The 19,020-nt window shown below is 41.1% G+C and overlaps 1 protein-coding gene across 12 annotated transcripts in view; it reads left to right on the top strand.

Annotated features, from left to right (window-relative positions):
* The window catches only part of LOC147911499 (ral guanine nucleotide dissociation stimulator-like), a 260,781-nt gene that overhangs the window by 5,332 nt on the left and 236,429 nt on the right, over positions 1-19,020 (top strand). For 5 of the 12 annotated variants that reach the window (XR_015550996.1, XR_015550995.1, XR_015550997.1 and 2 more), the window contains exons 2-4: positions 22-88; positions 378-508; positions 857-924. Coding sequence is in view for 5 of the 12 variants with exons in the window: in XM_087428074.1 (XP_087284200.1) it covers positions 22-88; positions 378-508; positions 857-889 (231 nt within the window). In the remaining 7 variants the exon portion in view is untranslated. Of the gene's footprint in view, positions 1-21; positions 89-246; positions 509-856; positions 925-2,634; positions 7,805-19,020 lie in introns of those variants that run through there. The other 7 variants (XR_015551000.1, XR_015550999.1, XR_015550998.1 and 4 more) reach the window with 5 other exon arrangements.

The raw sequence follows: 19,020 nt of genomic DNA, 5'->3' as shown, positions 1-19,020 counted from the left end.
CTCTTCCTCCTTCTTCCCCAGCTGGATCCTTGTTCAAGAAGAACAGCCTGGGCCCATTCTACTCGAGTTGCAGACTGGTCTCCCTCAGGTGAGACCCTCCCCTGAGCATTTGCCCCTTATGACCACTTTTGTGACCATCCCTCCTTGTCTCCCCACTGTCCTCCCATTTCCTCCTTCCAGTTCTGGCCCCCACCCCCAGAGGTTTCAGGACCTCTCCCTAGAGTCCCCACATCCCTCTCTCCCCAGGCCTGAGAAGGATGGGGCTGCCACCAGTGTGACGCTGTCTGCACCCACCACACTGATCCCGTCGGCCACCATGCCTCTGTGCTGGGAGCAGAGAGCCTCCACCTGTCTGCTCTTCCTCTCGGTGGCTCCAGGCTCTGCAGCCCAGAGTTTATCCATCCAGAGAGAGCACCAGCTACATTTCTGCATCATCATCGGGAACCTCAGCAACCTGGAGCCCACATCCTCGGAGTACACCGCCCTGCTGAGAGACACCCAGGACCAGGTGGGGTCTCCCCTCTCCCGTCTCTCCTTGCCCTGAGGGCAGCGTCATTCCTCCACCTGACTTACATCTGTTATGTGATTGTTTCAAACCTTCATTTTCCCTGCGTGTCTGGGTTCTCTCAGTGTCCAGAGGTGATGTCCTAGCTGCCTTGCCCATTTCCCACTTGGGTAAACTGAAGCTCAGAAAGGGGAGTATTGTGCCTAGGGTCACACAGTTAGTTAGGGGCAGAGCCAGGATTTGAAGTCAGGTCTCCCTTGCCCAAGGTCTGTGATCTTTCACTGGCTCCAGTGGCGCCCTGCATCCCCAGGAGAACTCCATCTCACCCACTCTGCCTCGCGTTTGCTCTAGGTCACCAAGCTCTACAGAGGCAGCCAGCTGTGAGACATATTCCACTCCTGCCTGGTCACCAACTTGATGTACGTTGAGGAGATTGGAAGCATTGGCTGAGCTAGTGGCTGATGACTCTGAGCTCAAGTGACACATCCTTCATCTGGAAGTTACTGACATGGTGCCCATTCTGCCCCACATCCTTGTCAGCTAATCCTACCATCTCCTTCCATAGGTTTTCAGGAGATGAGAAAAGCATTAACATTTGAGGCCACCAACCTCCAGCATCCTCCTCCTTCTCCTCTTCTGGAGACTTTCAACAAATATCAGCAGTCTAACTGTGCTCTCCAGTAGTGGAGCCATTAAGCACATGGGGCAATTTAAAATTTTTATACACCTATTGAGATATGGTTCACATATTGTGTGTGGGGAGGAGTGTATTTTTAAGGTTTTTCTATATACAATATCTTCTCATCTGCAAAACAAATAGTTTTACCTCTTCCCTTCCAATCTGGGTTTCTTTTATTCCTTTATCTTGCCTAATTACCCTTATTAGAACCTCTAGTACCTGTGATTAACATACGAGATAAGGGAAGACATCATTGTCTTGTCCCTGGTCTTAGGGGAAAATTTTCAGTCTTTCACCATTGAATATGGTGTTAGCCGTGGGTTTTTCATCGATGCTGTTTATAGGTTGAGAAAGTTATTTTCTATTCCTAATTTGTTGAGTGTTTTCTTTTTTAGACATGAAGGGCGTTGTATTTGGTCAAATTCTTTTCTGTATATGTGGTTGAGATTGCGTGGTATTGGCCCTTATTCTATTAATATGGTGTATTACATAATCAAGTTTTCAGATATTAAGCCAAGCCTTCAACTAGAGGTGAGAGATTAAGATGTTCTCAAGTCTATCCTGGGCGTGCCATAGCCCTGAGCCCTTGTGTCCTTCTAGATGCCCGCAAATACACTGCAGCTTTTCAAAGGCCCCTGTGGACATCACATTCCCCCAATTTTTCTTCTAAGTTTTTGGCTCACCTCTTGCCTGCCTCAGCTGGTATCACTCCCTCAGGCAACTACAATAGAAAACAATTAGCCCTGATTGTTTAGCAAGTGCCCTGGGTTTGGACTTTCCTCCCTGGGCAAGCTCTGAGTCAAGTAACGACAAGCCCTGAACATGGGGCTTTTTCGGGGAGCTGCCAGGCAGGTCAGCTAGTGACATTTCGGTGGGGATGGGTCTTTTGAGAGCTCCAAACCCATTATGGCTGCTGGGCTGCTGGATGTCTCAGCCACTATAGTTCTGAGAATGATGGTTTTCAAAGTTATGGAGGATATTGTGAGAGCAGGATGGGATAGTGCAAGTTATAGTGCCACAAAGTTGGCTCCCTTTATCAAGATTCCACCATGTTTCTTCACTAAACCCTCCTCAGATTCTTACAAGCCGTTGATTAATTTCTAGACTTCTGAAAAGTTGATTTTGACCATTTTTACCAGTGTTCTCATTGTTTTTATGCATTTGCAGAAGTCCTTACTCCAAAGTTTCAAAAATGTTCTCCCTGTGGTTATTTATTTATAAATTAATTACTTTAAATGAAATTATATGAGAAATTCAGTTCCTCACTCACACACACTAGCCACATTTTAAGTGCTCGATAACAATATGGGGCTAATAATGAGTGTATTTGGTAGTGCAGACAAATGTTTACATTATTGCAGAAAGTTCTCTTGGACAGAACCCTGAAGCAGGGAATCTAGAATCAGGGTAGAATTCCAGACAACCTTGTTCATCCCTTGTGCCCTTCCAGGTCTGTCCCCCACAGTAACCACACTGGAGCGGACTCCCTGTGTGCCTTGCCGCCTCGGTACAGAGACTGGACAGAGTTGCCATCTATGAGGAATTCCTGTGGCTGACCCAGAATGGTACCCAGCTGCAGAACTTGACCCTGGATAGGAAGAGTGTCCTTGGGGATGATAAGGCTCCCTGGTCATTGAGAAAGAAAGTGAGGCCTTTCCTGGGACTCTGGATGCCTGGGGCTTAGAGAGCATTGAACTTTCTCAGGCTGGCAGGAGGTGGCTTAGTCCCCTAGTCTTTACCCACCATTGAGAGAGAGAAAAGGAAACCAGTGTAATATAGGAGGCCCTCACCTTCTCCTAGACAGCTCTGTGACCTAAAGCTAGTCACCTCCCCTCTCTGGACTTTTGTTTCCTTATCTCTGCACTGACAGCAACTTGGCCAGATCGTCAGTGATGGCCTCCAGCTGTGTGTGAAGCAGACTTACAGGTTTGGGGGTGGATGTAGTTTCTGATCCACAGGCTATAGTTTGCCAAGTCCCGCTGTAGATGAGCACCAATGGGCTAGAACTTTCTGCAGTGGTGGAATGTTCTATATCTGTGCTGTCCAGTGCACAGCCACATGTGGCTGTTGAGTACTCGAAGAATGGTGTTGTGACTGGTCTTTATGTTACTGATTTTTAATGTTACTGAGGTACTAGAATTTTTATTTTATTTAACTAAAATTAATTTTAATTCAAAAAGATACTTCTAGCTGCTCCATATCAGACAGCACACCTCTAAGAGGTTGTCTGGGTAGAGGTACAAGTTGGGGGACCTGCACCCCTCCCCCCATGCCCACTGGGTGCTGTGTGTCCTACCCTCTTGGAGTTTATGTTGTAGCGGGCAATAACAAGAATAGAGAATTGAATCTTATCAATTATTTGATGTGAACGAACTCATACTTGCAGGTGGAAATCAGAGAAGACTTCCTGCAGGAAATTACATTGTAGGTTAATCCTAGAAAATGAATATTAAGCAAATAGATAATGGAGAAGGGGATGATGTGTTTCTAGGCACGGAAGAACACTTTTGAGTTGGATTTTACAAATTTAGAGAGATCCCGTAGGCTTGCCACCTGTGATGACCCATTCTGCCCCCGGCTGTCATAAGAAAGTTCAGCCCAAATTCAGTCCTCTGTGCCCAGAGGTATGAATTTGGTTTAATTTATTACACTTTTGTTCTGTGATAATGGTCTTGGATTTTGTAGCAAAGTGTGCTCACTTTTTAGAGATAGAAACTAAAATTGGGTGAAACATCATGATGTCTACTTGACTTTAATATTTCATTGAAAACATGGGATGAATCAAGGGTGGCAAGTGTTAATAATTTATACATTGATGCAATATTGTTTTAATTAGATGGAATATACATTGTTAAATCTAGATGATGGGTGTTTATGAGACTGTTCCCTTTATTTTTCTGTGTCTAAAAAGTTTTATTAAAAAGAGTGAAACACACTCACATGCATTCTCCATTTCATTCACTTCCAGAATATTCTCCCAACAGAGATGATGCCTTGACTGAGAAGCCAGGTAAACCTGCAGGAAACCTCAGCCCATGGTAGGGCTGAGTAGTATTCCATTGTATATAATACATACCACATTTTCTTTATCTGTTCGTCTGTAGCAGGGCACTTGGATTGCTTCCATGGCTTGGCTATTGTGAATAATGCCGCAGTGAACACAGGGGTGCATAAATCTCTTTGAATAAATACCCAGTAGTGGGATAGCTGGAAGGTATGGCATTTCTATTTTTAATTTTTTGAGAAATCTCCATACTGTTTTCCCTGGTGGCTGCACCAGTTTGCATTCCCACCAGCAGTGTGTGAGGGTGACCTTTTCTCCTTATCCTCTCCAACATTTGTTCTTTTTTGTCTTGGGATTTATAGCCATTCTGACAGGTGTAAGGTGATCTCTCATTGTAGTTTTGATTTGAATATCCCTAATAATTAGTGATGATATACATCTTTTCATGTGTCTGTTGGCCTTCTGTATATCTTCTTTGGAAAAATGTCTCTTCATATCCTCTGCCCATTTTTAGATTGGATTATCTGTTTTTTTGTTGTTGGGTTGTATGAGTTGTTTATATATTTTGGAGATTAACCCCTTGTCAGATATATGATTTGCAAATATTTTCTCCCAGTTAGTGGGCTGTTTTTTCGTTTTTTTTTTTTTGTGAGGAAGATCAGCCCTGAGCTAACATCTATTGCCAATCCTCCTCTTTTATTTTCCCCCCCAAAGTCCCAGTTGATAGTTGTATGTCATAGTCGCACATCCTTCTAGTTGCTGTATGTGGGATGCGGCCTCAGCATGGCCGAACAAGCGGTGCGTCTGTGCGCGTCTGGGATCCAAACCTGGGCAGCCAGTAGCGGTTCGCGTACACTTAACCACTAAGCCACGGGGCTGGCACTGGCTTTTTGTTTTGTTCATTGTTTCCTTTGGCTTGCAGAAGCCTTTTAGTCTCATGTATTCCCATTTGTATATTTTTTCTTTTCTTTCCCTTGCCTGAGTAGACATGGTATTGTAAAATATGCTACTAAGACCGATGTCAAAAACTGTACTGTGTATAGTTTCTTCTAGGAGTTTTATGGTTTCAAGTGTTAGAGTCAAGTCTTTTATCCATTTCAAGTTAATATTTGTGTATGGCGGAAGATAATGATCTACTTTCATTCTTTTGCATGTGGCTGTCCAGTTTTACCAACAGCATTTATTGAAGAGACATTCCTTTCTCCATTGTATGATCTTGGCTCCTTTGTCAGAGATTAACTGACCACAGATGTGTGGTTTTCTTTCTGGGCTTTCAGTTCTGTTCCATTGATCTATGAGTCTGCTTTTGTGCCAACACCATGCCATTTTGATTACTATGGCTATGTAATATATTTTCAAGTTAGGATTGTGATGCCTCCTGCTTTTTTCTTTCTTCTCAGGATTGCTTTGCCTGTTCAAGGTCTATTGTTATTCCGTATACATTTTAGGATTCTGTGTTCTATTTCTATGAAGAATGTCATTGGGTTTCTGATTGGGATTGCATTGAATCTGTAGATTACTTTAGGTAATATGGACATTTTAACTGTGTTTATTCTTCCAATCCATGTGCATGGAATATCTTCCCATTACTTCAGGTCATCACTGATTTCTTTCAATAATGTCTTATAGTTTTCATTGTATAGGTCTTTAACCTCTTTGGTTAAATTTATCCCTAGAAACTTTTTTCTTTTTGTTGCAATTGTAAATGGGATTGTATTCTTGAGTTCTCTTTCTGTTAGTTCATTATTAGAGTATAGAAATGCAACTGCTTTTTGTAAGTTGATTTTGTACACTGCAACTTAGCTGTAGTTGTTGATTATTTCTAATAGTTTTCTGATGGATTCTTTAGGGTTTTCTATATTTACAATCATGTCATCTGTAAACAGCAAGAGTTTCATTTCTTCCTTTCCAATTTGGATTCCTTTTATTTCTTTTTCCAGCCTAATTGCCCTGGCCAAAACCTTCAGTACTATGTTGAATGGGAGTGGCGAGAGTGGGCACCTTTGTCTTCTTCCTGTTCTCAGAGGAATGGCTTTAAGTTTTTCACCATTAAGTATGATGTCGGCTGTGGCTTTGTGATATATGGCCTTTATACTGTTGAGGTACGTTCCTTCTATACCCATTTTATTGAGAGTTTTTATAATAAATGGATGTTGGATCTTCTCAAATCCTTTCTCTGCATCTGTGGAGAGGATCATATGATTTTTATTCCTCATTTTGTTAATGTGGTGTATCACATTGATTGATTTGCAGATGTTGAACCATCCCTGTATCCCTGGTATAAATTCCACTTGATCATGGTATATGATCCTTTTAATATATTGCTGTGTTCGATTTGTTGATATTTAGCTGAGGATTTTTGCATCTGTGTTCATCAGCGATATTGGCCTGTGATATTCCTTCTTTGTGCTATCCTTGCCTGCTTTTGCTCTCATGGTGATGTTGGCCTCATAGAATGAATTAGGAAGTGTTCCATCTTCTTCAACTGTTTGGAATAGTTTGAGAAGCATAGGTATTAAATCTTGTTTGAATATTTGTTAGAATTCTCCATAGAAGCCAACTGGTCTTGGACTTTTGTTATTTGGGAGGCTTCTGATGACCATGTCGTTCTCTTTACTTGTGATTGCTCTGTTCATTTTCTCTCTTTCTTCTTGATTCAGTTTTGGGAGGTTGTGTGAATCTAAGAATTTGTCTATTTCTTTTAGGTTATCCAATTTGGTGGTATGTAAGTTGTTCAGTGTATTCTCTTATTGTCCTTTGGTTTTCTGTGGTATCTGTTGTAATTTCTCCTCTTTTATTTCTAATTTTATGTCTTTGAGCCTTCTCTCCTTTTTTCTTAGTGAGTCTGGCTAAGGGTCTGTCAATTTTGTTTCAGTCTTCTCAAAGAACCAGCTCTTTGTTTCATTGATCCTTTCTACAGTTTTTTAAGTCTCTATTTCATTTATTTCTGCTCTAATTTTTATTATTTCCCTCATTCTGCTGACTTTGGGCTTCATTTATTCTTCATTTTCTGGTTCTATTAGGTGTAGTTTAAGGTTACTTATTTGGTATTTTTCTTGTTTGTTGAGCTGTGCTTGTATTGTTATGAATTTCCTTTTTAGAACTGCTTTTGCTGCATCCCATAAGAGTTGTTTTGTTGTCTTTTCATTTTCGTTTGTCTTCAGGTATTTTTTGATTTCTCCTTTGATTTGTTCATTGATCCAATGGTTCTTCAGTCATGTGTTCTTTAGTCTCCACATATTTGTGACTTCCCCATCTTTTTTCTTGTAGTTGATTTCAAGTGTCATAGCATTGTGGTCAGAAAAGAAACTTGATATGATTTCAATCTTAAATTTATTCAGGCTTGCCTTGTTTCACAACATATGGTCTATCTTTGAGAATGTTCCATGTACACTTAAGAAGAATGTGTATTCTGCTGTTTTGGGAGGGTATGCTCTATGTATATCGATTAAGTTCATCTGCTCATATGTTTCATTTAATTCCACTATTGACTTGCCTTTCTCTGCATGATCTATCCATGGATGTATGTGGGGTGTTCAGTTCCCCTGCTATTATTGTGTTGCTGTTAATTTCTCCCTGTGGGTCTATTAATAGTTGCTTTATATTCTTTTGTGCTGCTGTGTTACGTGCATACATCTTTTTTTTTTTTTTTTTTTTTTTTTTGCTTGAGAATGCATTTATTTGGGCTTGGAATGTTGCAAAATATTAAAAAATTAGCATCACAGAAAATTACCACTAAAGTTGAACCATTGCTTAGAAACTCTTCCCAGGCAGAATTTTAAGTCATAAGAGTTAAGAAATCACTGGGGGATGGGGAGGGGAGGTGAGGGGCACCTATAGAAAAAAATAAAATAGAAATACCGGGGAGAACATTAAAATCTCAGTGTGATCTCAGTGCCTGTTATGGGCTGCATTTGCTCCTCCAAAATTCAGGTTGAAGTCCTAACCCTCAGTACCTCAGAATGTGACTGTATTTGGAAATAGGATCTTGGAGAGGTAGTTAAGTTATTTTTTTTTTTTTTAATTTTTTGTTTATTGCAGTAACATTGGTTTATAACATTGTAAAAATTTCAGGTGTACATCATTGTACTTCTATTTCTGCATGGACTACATCATGTTCACCACCAAAATACTAATTACAACCCATCACCACACACATGTACCGAATTATCCCTTTCACCCTCCTCCCTCCCCCCTTCCCCTCTGGTAACCACCAATCCAATCTCTGTCCCTATGTGTTTGTTTATTGTTGTTATTATCTACTACTTAATGAAGGAAATCATACGGTATTTGACCTTCTCCCTCTGACTTATTTCACTTTGCATTATACCCTCAATGTCCATCCATGTTGTCACAAATGGCTGGATTTCGTCGTTTCTTATGGCTGAGTAGTATTCCATTGTGTATATATACCACAGCTTCTTTATCCATTCGTCCCTTGATGGGCACTTAGGTTGCTTCCAAGTCTTGGCTATCGTGAATAAGGCTGCAATGAACACAGGGGTGCATGTACCTTTGCAAATTGGTGTTTTCAAGTTCTTTGGATAAATACCCAACAGTGGAATAGCTGGATCATATGGTAGTTCTATCGTTGATTTTTTGAGGAATCTCCATACTGTTTTCCATAGTGGCTGCACCAGTTTGCACTCCCACCAGCAGTGTATGAGAGTTCCCTTCTCTCCACATCCTCTCCAACACATGTTGTTTCCTGTCTTGTTAATTATAGCCATTCTGACAGGCGTGAGGTGATATCTCATTGTAGTTTTGATTTGCATTTCCCTGATAGTTAGTGATTTTGAACATCTTTTCATGTGTCTGTTGGCCATCTGTATATCTTCTTTGGAGAAATGTCTGTTCAGGTCTTTTGCCCATTTTTTAATTGGGTTGGTAGTTTTTGTTGTTGAGATGCATGAGTTCTTTATATATTTTGGAGATTAAGCCCTTATCAGATGTATGGTTTGCAAATATCTTCTCCCAATTGTTAGGTTGTCTTTTCGTTTTGTTGATGGTTTCCTTTGCTGTGCAGAAGCTTTTTAGTTTGATGTAGTCCCATTTGTTTATTTTTTCTATTGTTTCTCTTGCCTGGTCAGATGTGGTGTTTGAAAAGATGTTGCTAAGACTGATGTGGAAGAGCGTACTGCCTATGTTTTCTTCTAGAAGTTTCACAGTTTCAGGTCTTACATTCAAGTCTTTAATCCATTTGGAGTTAATTTTTGTGTATGGTGTAAGGTAAGGGTCTACTTTCATTTTTTTGCATGTGGCTATCCAGTTTTCCCAACACCATTTGTTGAAGAGACTTTCTTTTCCCCATTGTATGTTCTTGGCTCCTTTGTCGAAGATTAGCTGTCCATAGATGTGTGGGTTTATTTCTGGGCTTTCGATTCTATTCCATTGATCTGTGTGTCTGTTTTTGTGCCAGTACCATGCTGTTTTGGTTACTATAGCTTTGTAGTATATTTTGAAATCAGGAGTGTGATACCTCCAGCTTTGTTCTTTTTCTCAGGATTCCTTTAGCTATTCGGGTCTTTTGTTGTTCCATATAAATTTTAGGATTCTTTGTTCTATTTCTGTGAAAAATGTTGTTGGAACTTTGATAGGGATTGCATTGAATCTATAGATGGCTTTAGGAAGTATGGACATCTTAACTATGTTAATTCTTCCAATCCAAGAGCACGGAATATCTTTCCATTTCTTTGTGTCCTCTTCAATTTCTTTCAGCAATGTTTTATAGTTTTCGGTGTACAGATCTTTCACCTCTTTGGTTAAGTTTATTCCTAGGTATTTTATTCTTTTTGTTGCAATTGTAAATGGGATGGTATTCTTAATTTCTCTTTCTGCTACTTCGTTGTTAGTGTACAGAAATGCAACTGATTTTTGTATGTTGATTTTGTATCCTGCAACTTTACCATAGTCGTTTATTACTTCTAAAAGTTTTCTGGTGGATTCTTTAGGGTTTTCTATATATAAAATCATGTCATCTGCAAATAGTGACAGTTTCACTTCTTCCTTTCCAATTTGGATCCCTTTTATTTCTTTCTCTTGCCTGATTGCTCTGGCTAGGACTTCCAATACTATGTTAAATAGGAGTGGTGACAGTGGGCATCCTTGTCTGGTTCCTGTTCTTAGAGGGATAGCTTTCAGTTTTTCACCATTGAGGATGATATTAGCTGTGGGTTTCTCATATATGGTCTTTATTATGTTGAGGTACTTTCCTTCTATACCCATTTTATTCAGAGTTTTTAGCATAAATGGATGCTGTATCTTGTCAAATGCTTTCTCTGCATCTATTGAGATGATCATGTGATTTTTATTCTTCATTTTATTAATGTGGTGTATTACGTTGATTGATTTGCGAATGTTAAACCATCCCTGCATACCTGGAATAAATCCCACTTGATCATGGTGTATAATCTTTTTAACGTATTGTTGTATGCGATTTGCTAGTATTTTGTTGAGGATTTTTGCATCGATGTTCATCAGTGATATTGGCCTGTAATTTTCTTTTTTTGTGTTGTCCTTGTCTGGTTTTGGTATCAGGGTAATGTCAGCTTCGTAGAATGAGTTAGGAAGCTTCCCCCCCTCCTCAATTGTTTGGAAGAGTTTGAGAAGGATAGGTATTAACTCTTCTTTGAATGTTTGGTAGAATTCACCAGGGAAGCCATCTGGTCCTGGACTTTTATTTTTGGGGAGGTTTTTGATTACTGTTTCGATCTCCTTACTGGTGATTGGTCTATTCAAATTCTCTACTTCTTCTTGATCCAGTTTTGGAAGGTTGTATGATTCTAAGAATTTATCCATTTCTTCCAGATTGTCGAATTGGTTGGCATATAGTTTTTCATAGTATTCTCTTATAATCTTTTGTATTTCTTAGGTGTCTGTTGTAACCTCTCCTCTTTCATTTCTGATTTTACTTATTTGTGCCTTCTCTCTTTTTTTCTTGGTGAGTCTAGCTAAAGGTTTGTCAATTTTGTTTATCTTTTCAAAGAACCAGCTCTTGGTTTTATTAATTTTTTCTATTGTTTTTTTGGTCTCTATTTCATTTATTTCTGCTCTGATTTTTATTATTTCCCTTCTTCTACTGATTTTGGGCTTTGTTTGTTCTTCTTTTTCCAGTTCCTTTAGGTGCATTGTTAGATTGTTTATTTGAGATTTTTCTTGTTTGTTGAGATAGGCCTGTATTGCTATAAACTTCCCTCTTAGAACCGCTTTTGCTGTATCCCATAAATTCTGGCATGTCGTATTTTCATTTTCATTTGTCTCCAGGTATTTTTGATTTCTTCTTTGATTTCTTCGTTAACCCAATCGTTGTTCAGTAGCATTTTGTTTAATCTCCATGTATTTGTGGCTTTTCTGATTTTCTTCCTATAGTTGATTTCTAGTTTCATACCACTGTGGTCAGAAAAAGATGGTTGGTATTATTTCAATCTTCTTAAATTTATGGAGACTTGTTTTGTGGCCTAATATGTGATCAATCCTGGAGAATGTTCCATGTGCATTTGAAAAGAACGTGTATTCTTCGGTTTTTGGATGGAATGCTCTGTATATATCTACTAGGTCCATCTGTTCTAGTGTGTCGTTTAAGGCCAATGTTTCCTTATTGATCTTCTGTTTGGATGATCTATCCGTTGGTGTAAGTGGAGTGTTAAAGTCCCCTACTATTATTGTGTTACTGTCTATTTCTGTTTTTATGTCTGTTAATAATTGCTTTATATATTTAGGTGCACCTACATTGGGTGTGTAGATATTTACAAGTGTTATATCCTCTTGTTGGATTGTTCCCTTGATCATTATGTAATGCCCTTCTTTGTCTCGTTTTACAGTTTTTGTTTTAAAGTCTATTTTGTCTGATATGAGTACTGCTACCCCTGCTTTCTTTTCATTGCCATTTGCGTGGAGTATCTTTTTCCATCCCTTCACTTTCAGTTTGTGAGTGTCTTTAGGTCTGAAGTGTGTCTCTTGTATGCAGCATATATATGGGTCTTGTTTTTTATCCAATCAGCCACCCTATGCCTTTTAATTGGAGCATTTAGTCCATTGACGTTTAAAGTAGCTATTGATAAGTATGTACTTACTGCCATTTTTAACTTTTTTTTTTTTTTTCCTCAGTGTTTTAGTAGTCCTTCTCTGTTCCTTACTTCTTCTATACAGAATTGATGGTCACTTTAGTTTGACCTCTGTCTGAAAGCTGTACTCTTTAACTACCCTCCTCCCTCCTTTTGTTTTTGATATCATATCCAACTTCTTTTTGTGCATTTGTATCCATTACGTTCTAATCGTGGAAATAGATAATTTTTCCTATTTGTGGTCTTCTCTTTTCCCCTTAAATCAGTCCCTTTAACATTTCTTGTAACACTGGTTTCTTGGTGACAAACTCCTTTAATTTTTGCTTGTCTGGTAAATTTTTGATCTCTCCTTCCATTTTGAACGATAACCTTGCTGGGTAGAGTATTCTTGGCTGTAAGTTTTTTCCTTTTAGCACTTTAAATATATCGTGCCATTCTCTTCTAGCCTGTAAGGTTTCTGCTGAGAAGTCAGCTGATAGCCTTATGGGGTTTCCTTTGTATGTAACTTGACATTCTCTTGTGGCTTTTAGGATTCTCTCTTTATCTTTAATTCTGGACATTTTGATTATGATGTGTCTTGGTGTGGGCCTCTTTGGGTTTATCTTGTTTGGGGCTCTCTGTGCCTCCTGTACCTGGATGTCTGTTTCCTTCCTTAGGTTAGGGAAGTTTTCATCTATTATTTCTTGAAATAGATTCTCTGCCTCCTTGTCTCGCTCTTCTCCTTCCGGGACACCTATAACACGGATGTTAGTGCGCTTGATGTTGTCCCAGAGGTCCCTTAGACTGTCCTCACTCTTTTTAATTCTTTTCTCTTTTACCTGTTCACCTTGGGTAATTTCTTCTAGTCTTTCTTCCAGCTCACTGATCCGTTCTTCTGTATCCTCTACTCTGCTTTTGAGTCCCTCTAATGAATTTTTCATTTCCAGTATTGTATTCTTCATTTCTGATTGGTTCTTTTTTATATCTTCCATTTCTTTGTTGACATTCTCACTGAGTTCATCTATTCTTCTCCCCAGATCAGTTAGCATCCTTAACACTCTTAGTTTGAACTCTCTGTCGGGTAGGTTGCTCATTTCTGTTTCACTTAGTTCCTTTTCTGGGGTTTTGTCCTGTTCCCTTACTTGGAATGTATTCTTTTGCCTCCTCATTTTGCCTCTTTCCCTGTGCTTGTGTCTATGTATTAGGTAGGTCAGCTACGTCTCCTGCTCTTGGATAGGTGACCGTATGTAAGTGATGGCTTAGGAGGCTTCCAGTGTGCTTCCCTCAGTTCTCAATGTTCCAGGGGTGGCCCCTATGTGGGCTACGTGTGTGCTTCTATTGTGGCCTGTTAGCTCTCCCTATAGGCGCCCAGGGAGGCTGAGTTATGCTCCTGGCCAGCTGTTGTAATGCTCAGCTGCTTGTAGTTGTTGTGGGCCCTTCAGTCTCTTTATCAGGTGTGAGGAGCCCCAGCACAGTTGGCTGCAAGTTCTAATACCACATCTGTGTTGCAGTATTTCTTTTAAGTGAGTAGGCCCCCAGCGTGGCAGGTTGTTAGGCTCAGGGCCTTAGAATTGCTGTAAACCTCTAGCCTATTAGGTCTCTTGTCAGCTCTCTGAGGATTGCAGCTGGGTGGGGCTGGCCTCAGGCACAGGAGCATCCAATTGTTTCAGGCTTTGGAAGGTGGGGCAAACCTCCTATGTGGGTCTTTGAGAAGCACAAGTCTTCTGCAGCTGACAAGCCCTGCCGCCCACAGGTCCACACACACAGTCAACACAGTCCTGCCCCGTGTGAGTGCCCCGACCTCCCCAAGCGGACCCAGTCTCTCCACGGCGGGAGCCCCACACACTCCGCCACCACCCCACACTCTCCACCCGCTCCTTGTGCACACCCTGCCCCGCTCAAGTCAGCTCAGTTGCCAGGCTGCAGAAAATCCAGTCACCAATCTATGCAGGCCCACACGTTGCCTGAGGGTTTGTTGTTAGGTGGGGCCAGTCTCTAGGGTGGGCTGCCTGCCCTGGCTGAGCTGGATTAAATCGGTGCTCTAGCGGGTGGAGCAGACCCTGGGCTAGCAGGTCTCAGGGAAAACTCCAATGGCGTCTGTGTCAGCACGCTCACACCAGACCACAACAATGGCCGCCGCCAATGTCCCAGTCCCTGGAGAGGTCTCACCCCTCACCGAGATGCACTCAGGGCCTATTAGGTGAGTCTCTTGTCACCAAAGCAGTGTGCACCTTTCTTTCTGGTGATTTTAGGATGCTTTCTGGAACGGGTGAGTTTGTGCGCGGGCCCTTTAAGAGCCAGTTTTAGTTTCTTTGTGAACCGGGTTTTCTGGGGGTGCGGTGCTCCCCAATGCTTTAGTAGCAGCAAAGTCAGATATTATGCCGCTGGTCTCGATTGTGCTGGGTCCACACAATGCCCACAGCGGGGGCGCTCCCGGCTCAGGGCCCCGCGCCTCCAGGGAGGTTGCGTACCTGTGAGCTGCTCCCGGCGGCCATGAAGCTGGCGGCTTGTGAAGGCGGCGTTTTTCCTCTCCGGAAGGGAGTCTCTGCCTCTTCCACCCCAGTTAGGATTGTCCGTTGTTGCAGGAGTTCCTCTTATCCAGTTTTCAGCTCTGTCTCAGGGGTAATTTTTCCACGAGTAGTTGTAAATTGGCTGTGTCCACGGGAGGAGGTGAGTTCAGAGTCTGCCTACGCCGCCATCTTGACTCCCTCCGTGCATACATCTTTATAAGTGTTATGTCCTCTTGGTGGAAAGTCCCCTTTATCATTATATACCGACCATCTTTGTCTCTCATGGTCTTTTTTATCTTGAAGTCTGCTTTGTCTGATATAAGTATGGCAACACCTACTTTCTTTTATTTGCCATTTGCTTGCAGTATTGTCTCCCATCTCTTCATTCTGAGCCTGTTTGCTTTTAGAGCTGAGATGTGTTTCCTGGAGGCAGCATATTGTTGGGTCTTGTTTTCTAATCCACCTCACCACTCTGTGTCCGTTGATTGGAGAATTCAATCGATTTACATTTAGAGTGATTATTGATACATGAGGGCTTAATCCCACCTAATCTATATTTCCATTGTTTCTCTTCCTTTGTGTTTCTGACTACCATTTCACTTTGGGGGTTTTCTGTGGAGGTTTTCTCTTTTTTTATGATCTATGGCTGTGTTCTGACTTTTTCTTTGCTGGTTACTGTGAGGTTTGTATGAAGATCTCATAGATGAGATAGTCCATCTTCTGATAGCCTCTTATCTCCATTAGTCTAAGCAGGTTCCATCTCTTTCCTCTTCTCCTTCTGAGTTATTGTTGTCACAAGTTATTCATTTTTGTGTTGTGCGTTTGTGACTAAGTTGAAGTGTTTATAGTTACTTTTGATGCTTTCCTTCCCTTCTTCTTTTAAGTTATAATTAAGTATTTGCTACCCTGTTGTGAAACAAAGCTGTAGCTTTCTGATTTTGTCTGTCTATTTATCTTTTTGCTCAAAGCTTTGTAGACATTTGCCATCTTTTTATTTCTGGTATGAGGACGTTCTTGATCATTGCTTGTATGAGAGATCTAGTGGCGATGAACTCCATCAGCCTTTGTTTATCTGGGAAAACTTTTATTTCTCCATTGTATCATAAGCATCATTTCACTGGATAGCGTATTCTTGGCTGAAAGTTTTTGCCTTTCTCTATTTGTAATATATCATTCCATTCTTTCCTTGCCTGTAAAGTTTCTGCCAAGAAATATGCTGAAAGCCTGATAGGGATTCCTTTGTAGGTTATTTTCTTCTGTCTTGCTTCCCTTAATATTTTTTCTTTGTCATTGGCTTTTACCAATTTTACTATTATATGCCTTGGAGAAGGTCTTTTAGCATTGATGTTATTAGGCATTCTCTTGGCTTCATGTACTTGTAAGTCCGGTTCTTCCCCAGGTTTGGGAAGATCTCAGCTATTATTTCTTTGAACAAGCTCTCTGCTCCTTTCTCCCTCTTTTCTCCCTCTGGAATACATATAATTCTTATGTTGCTTTTATAATTGAGTCATATATTTCTACAAGAATTCCTTCTTTTTTTAAAAATCAGAGTTCTCACTACTCATCCACTGGAAGAATTTCTATTTTTCGATCCTCTATATCACGAATTCTTTCATCCATAATATCAGCTCTATTTTTTAAGGATTCTAGATTCTTTCTTATCTTTTTAATTATGTTCTTCATATCCAGAATTTCTGCTTGTGTGTTTTTAATACATTCATGCTCTTTGATGAAGTATTCCTTTTCCTCATTAATTTTATTCCTGAGTTCATCGAACTGTCTGAACACTCTTAGAATTTGGTGAGTTTCTTTATGACAGTTATTTTGAACTCTGTCATTTAGATCGTAAATTTCTGTGACTTCAAGGTTCATTTCTGGAGTTTTGTCATTTCCTTCTGCTCTGAATTGTTACTGTAGTTTCTTATGCTGTTTGATGAACTAAACTTTTGCCTGTGTATTTGTGGTAGTATCAGCTCGCAGATTCCACCTGCTACCGCTATGGGGAAAGCATGAGCTGTGTTTCTGATCCCGCCTCATATGCTGGAAGTTGCGTGGGTACAGTGGGTGTTCCACTCGCTGGGAAAGCATTCCCACTGGGCTCAGAGCTGCTGCCACATGGAGGCACGTACACAGTTGTGAGACCGCAGCACTACTATGGGTATTTGTGCCACCTGCGAAAGCTGATATGTGCGAGTATATCTGCTGCTGCTTTTTCTTATGCTCATGCCAGCCTCTGTACTTGGTGGGTGGGTCTTTTTCATGGGTTCTGAGCATTGGCCAATCCTTGGGACTGCAGTGGCATGGTGCGCTTTCCAACCATCCAAGAAAGTGTTCATGTGCATGTCCAGGGCTGCCACCAACCCCTCCCAGAGTTGCACCAAGGTGCATTCCTACTTTTGGGGATGCAGCTTTACTATTGGCTCTCACACCAACATGGGAAGTGCTCGGGCGTGTGCACAGTGCTGCCCGGGAAGGGTTGGGGATAGGAATGAGTTCATAGTACATGCAATGACAAGCATAAATGTCAAAATAATTATGCTGAGTGAAAGAAGCCAGTAAAAAATGAGTACATAGTATATGATCCCATTTATAAACATTTTTGTAAAATACAGGAAAGTCTGTAGGGACATATACCAGATCACTCGTCTCTGGGAATGAGAATGTGTTTGCAAACGGCAGGGAAGGAGCAATTAAAATGAGCATGAGGAAATTTGGGGAAGATAGCATTCCTTTTCTTGATTGTGGTGATGGTTCAATAAGTTATAATCAAAATGTATCAAATTTTTCACTTTAAATATTTGCAGTTTTCTGTATGTCGTGAATACCTCAATTAAGCTAGAACATGTAGAGGAAAGAGAGAGAGAGAGCCTAACGAGGGAAAAGGGAAGGAAAAGAAGGACTGAGGGTGAAAATTAAGTGGAAAAAAGGAAGAGGGAGACACAGGAGGCTTCCAGTCTCTGTGGCTTTGGCATCTCCTTCCCCTGGAGTCTCCCATACTGGGCAGCTGACTGGACCATTCTGATGCGCTCTCCTCACCTCACAAGTCACTGTCTGCTGGCGTAAGAAGGAGGGCAACTATGAGGTCCAGTGACGACGCCTGGGCTATTACCTGCCTCATGGTGACCTACGGAAGCTGTGATGACTAGATCTGACTAGATCTGAGGTCCCTTTTTCCCAGCTGGGGTCCAGAGGAGCTTGACTCGAACAGAATGAAACCACATTGGACAGATGCAGGTTCTGAGCCTTTCTAGACTTGGCCCCTGACTGGCTCACAGGGGACTAAGCTGAAAGGTTTCACCTTCCTTAAGTCCTGAAAGTGACTGCAACTTCTGTCCTGTGGTGTCACACCAGTTCATCCCTCAGGGACACCAGAATTGGTGAAACCATCACAGATGTTGCCATCATGTAAAATCGAATCCCCACTTCAGTGCAAGGTTATCCTTCTTAGGAAAATTTGGAACATCCCTCCCCTTCACTCTGTGCAGCCATCACACCCCTCTCGGTTCCTCCATATTCCTCCCCCACTGAAGGCCTGGCAGTCTCAGGTTCCCCTTTTCTGCTTCATTCTCTGAAGCTCAGATTCACCAGGACTTCCAGGTCAATATCCCTTGATGGCTCCTATCCCCACTCATGGGTCTTCCGTGACGGGAAACAGGCCAAGATGGTAGGAGTGGGTGAGACATGATTCTGCAGTCCCCTTGGGCCTTGGGAGCTGAAATGACTAGGTGTCTGGGAAGCCTGAATCCCAGAGAAACACCCAGGCTCTGGGAAGAGAGTGTCTGCTCTGGATGTAAAAGTGAATAATACTCGGCGGGAGAAATCTGAGGGAAAAGAAAGAGTCTTTTTTCATCTTTCTCTGTACAGAGTCCAACTAGCCTCACAGCAGAGGCTCCCCAACAAGCAGCCCAGAGCATCCCAGGCATGAGGCAGGCTGCGCTGTTCTGCAGTGGGTCTGTGGGAACAGATTACATTATCTGTACACACTGTGCAGACGACCACAGCTGAAGATACCCAAGGGCTGAGAATTAAAGTCACAGTCATGGCACTCTCTCAGACTTTTTGTGTGTGAGCTTCACATTCTCAATCTGAAGCAGTGATTTTCCGAGAATGCACACTATGAAGATTCTAATGATTAATAATATTAATATATTATTATTATACATTGCATACATTATACATTATATACTGTACATTATAATTATAAATTAATGTATAATCATTATTATACATTAATATATTATTATATATTAATTATTATAATATCATTATAAGTAGTGATA

This window comes from Ceratotherium simum, unplaced genomic scaffold, assembly GCF_057802395.1.
Source record: "Ceratotherium simum simum isolate JZ-2026a unplaced genomic scaffold, ASM5780239v1 HiC_scaffold_43, whole genome shotgun sequence".
Taxonomy (NCBI): Eukaryota; Metazoa; Chordata; class Mammalia; order Perissodactyla; family Rhinocerotidae; genus Ceratotherium; species Ceratotherium simum.
This window is presented reverse-complemented; position numbering and strand designations above follow the sequence as displayed.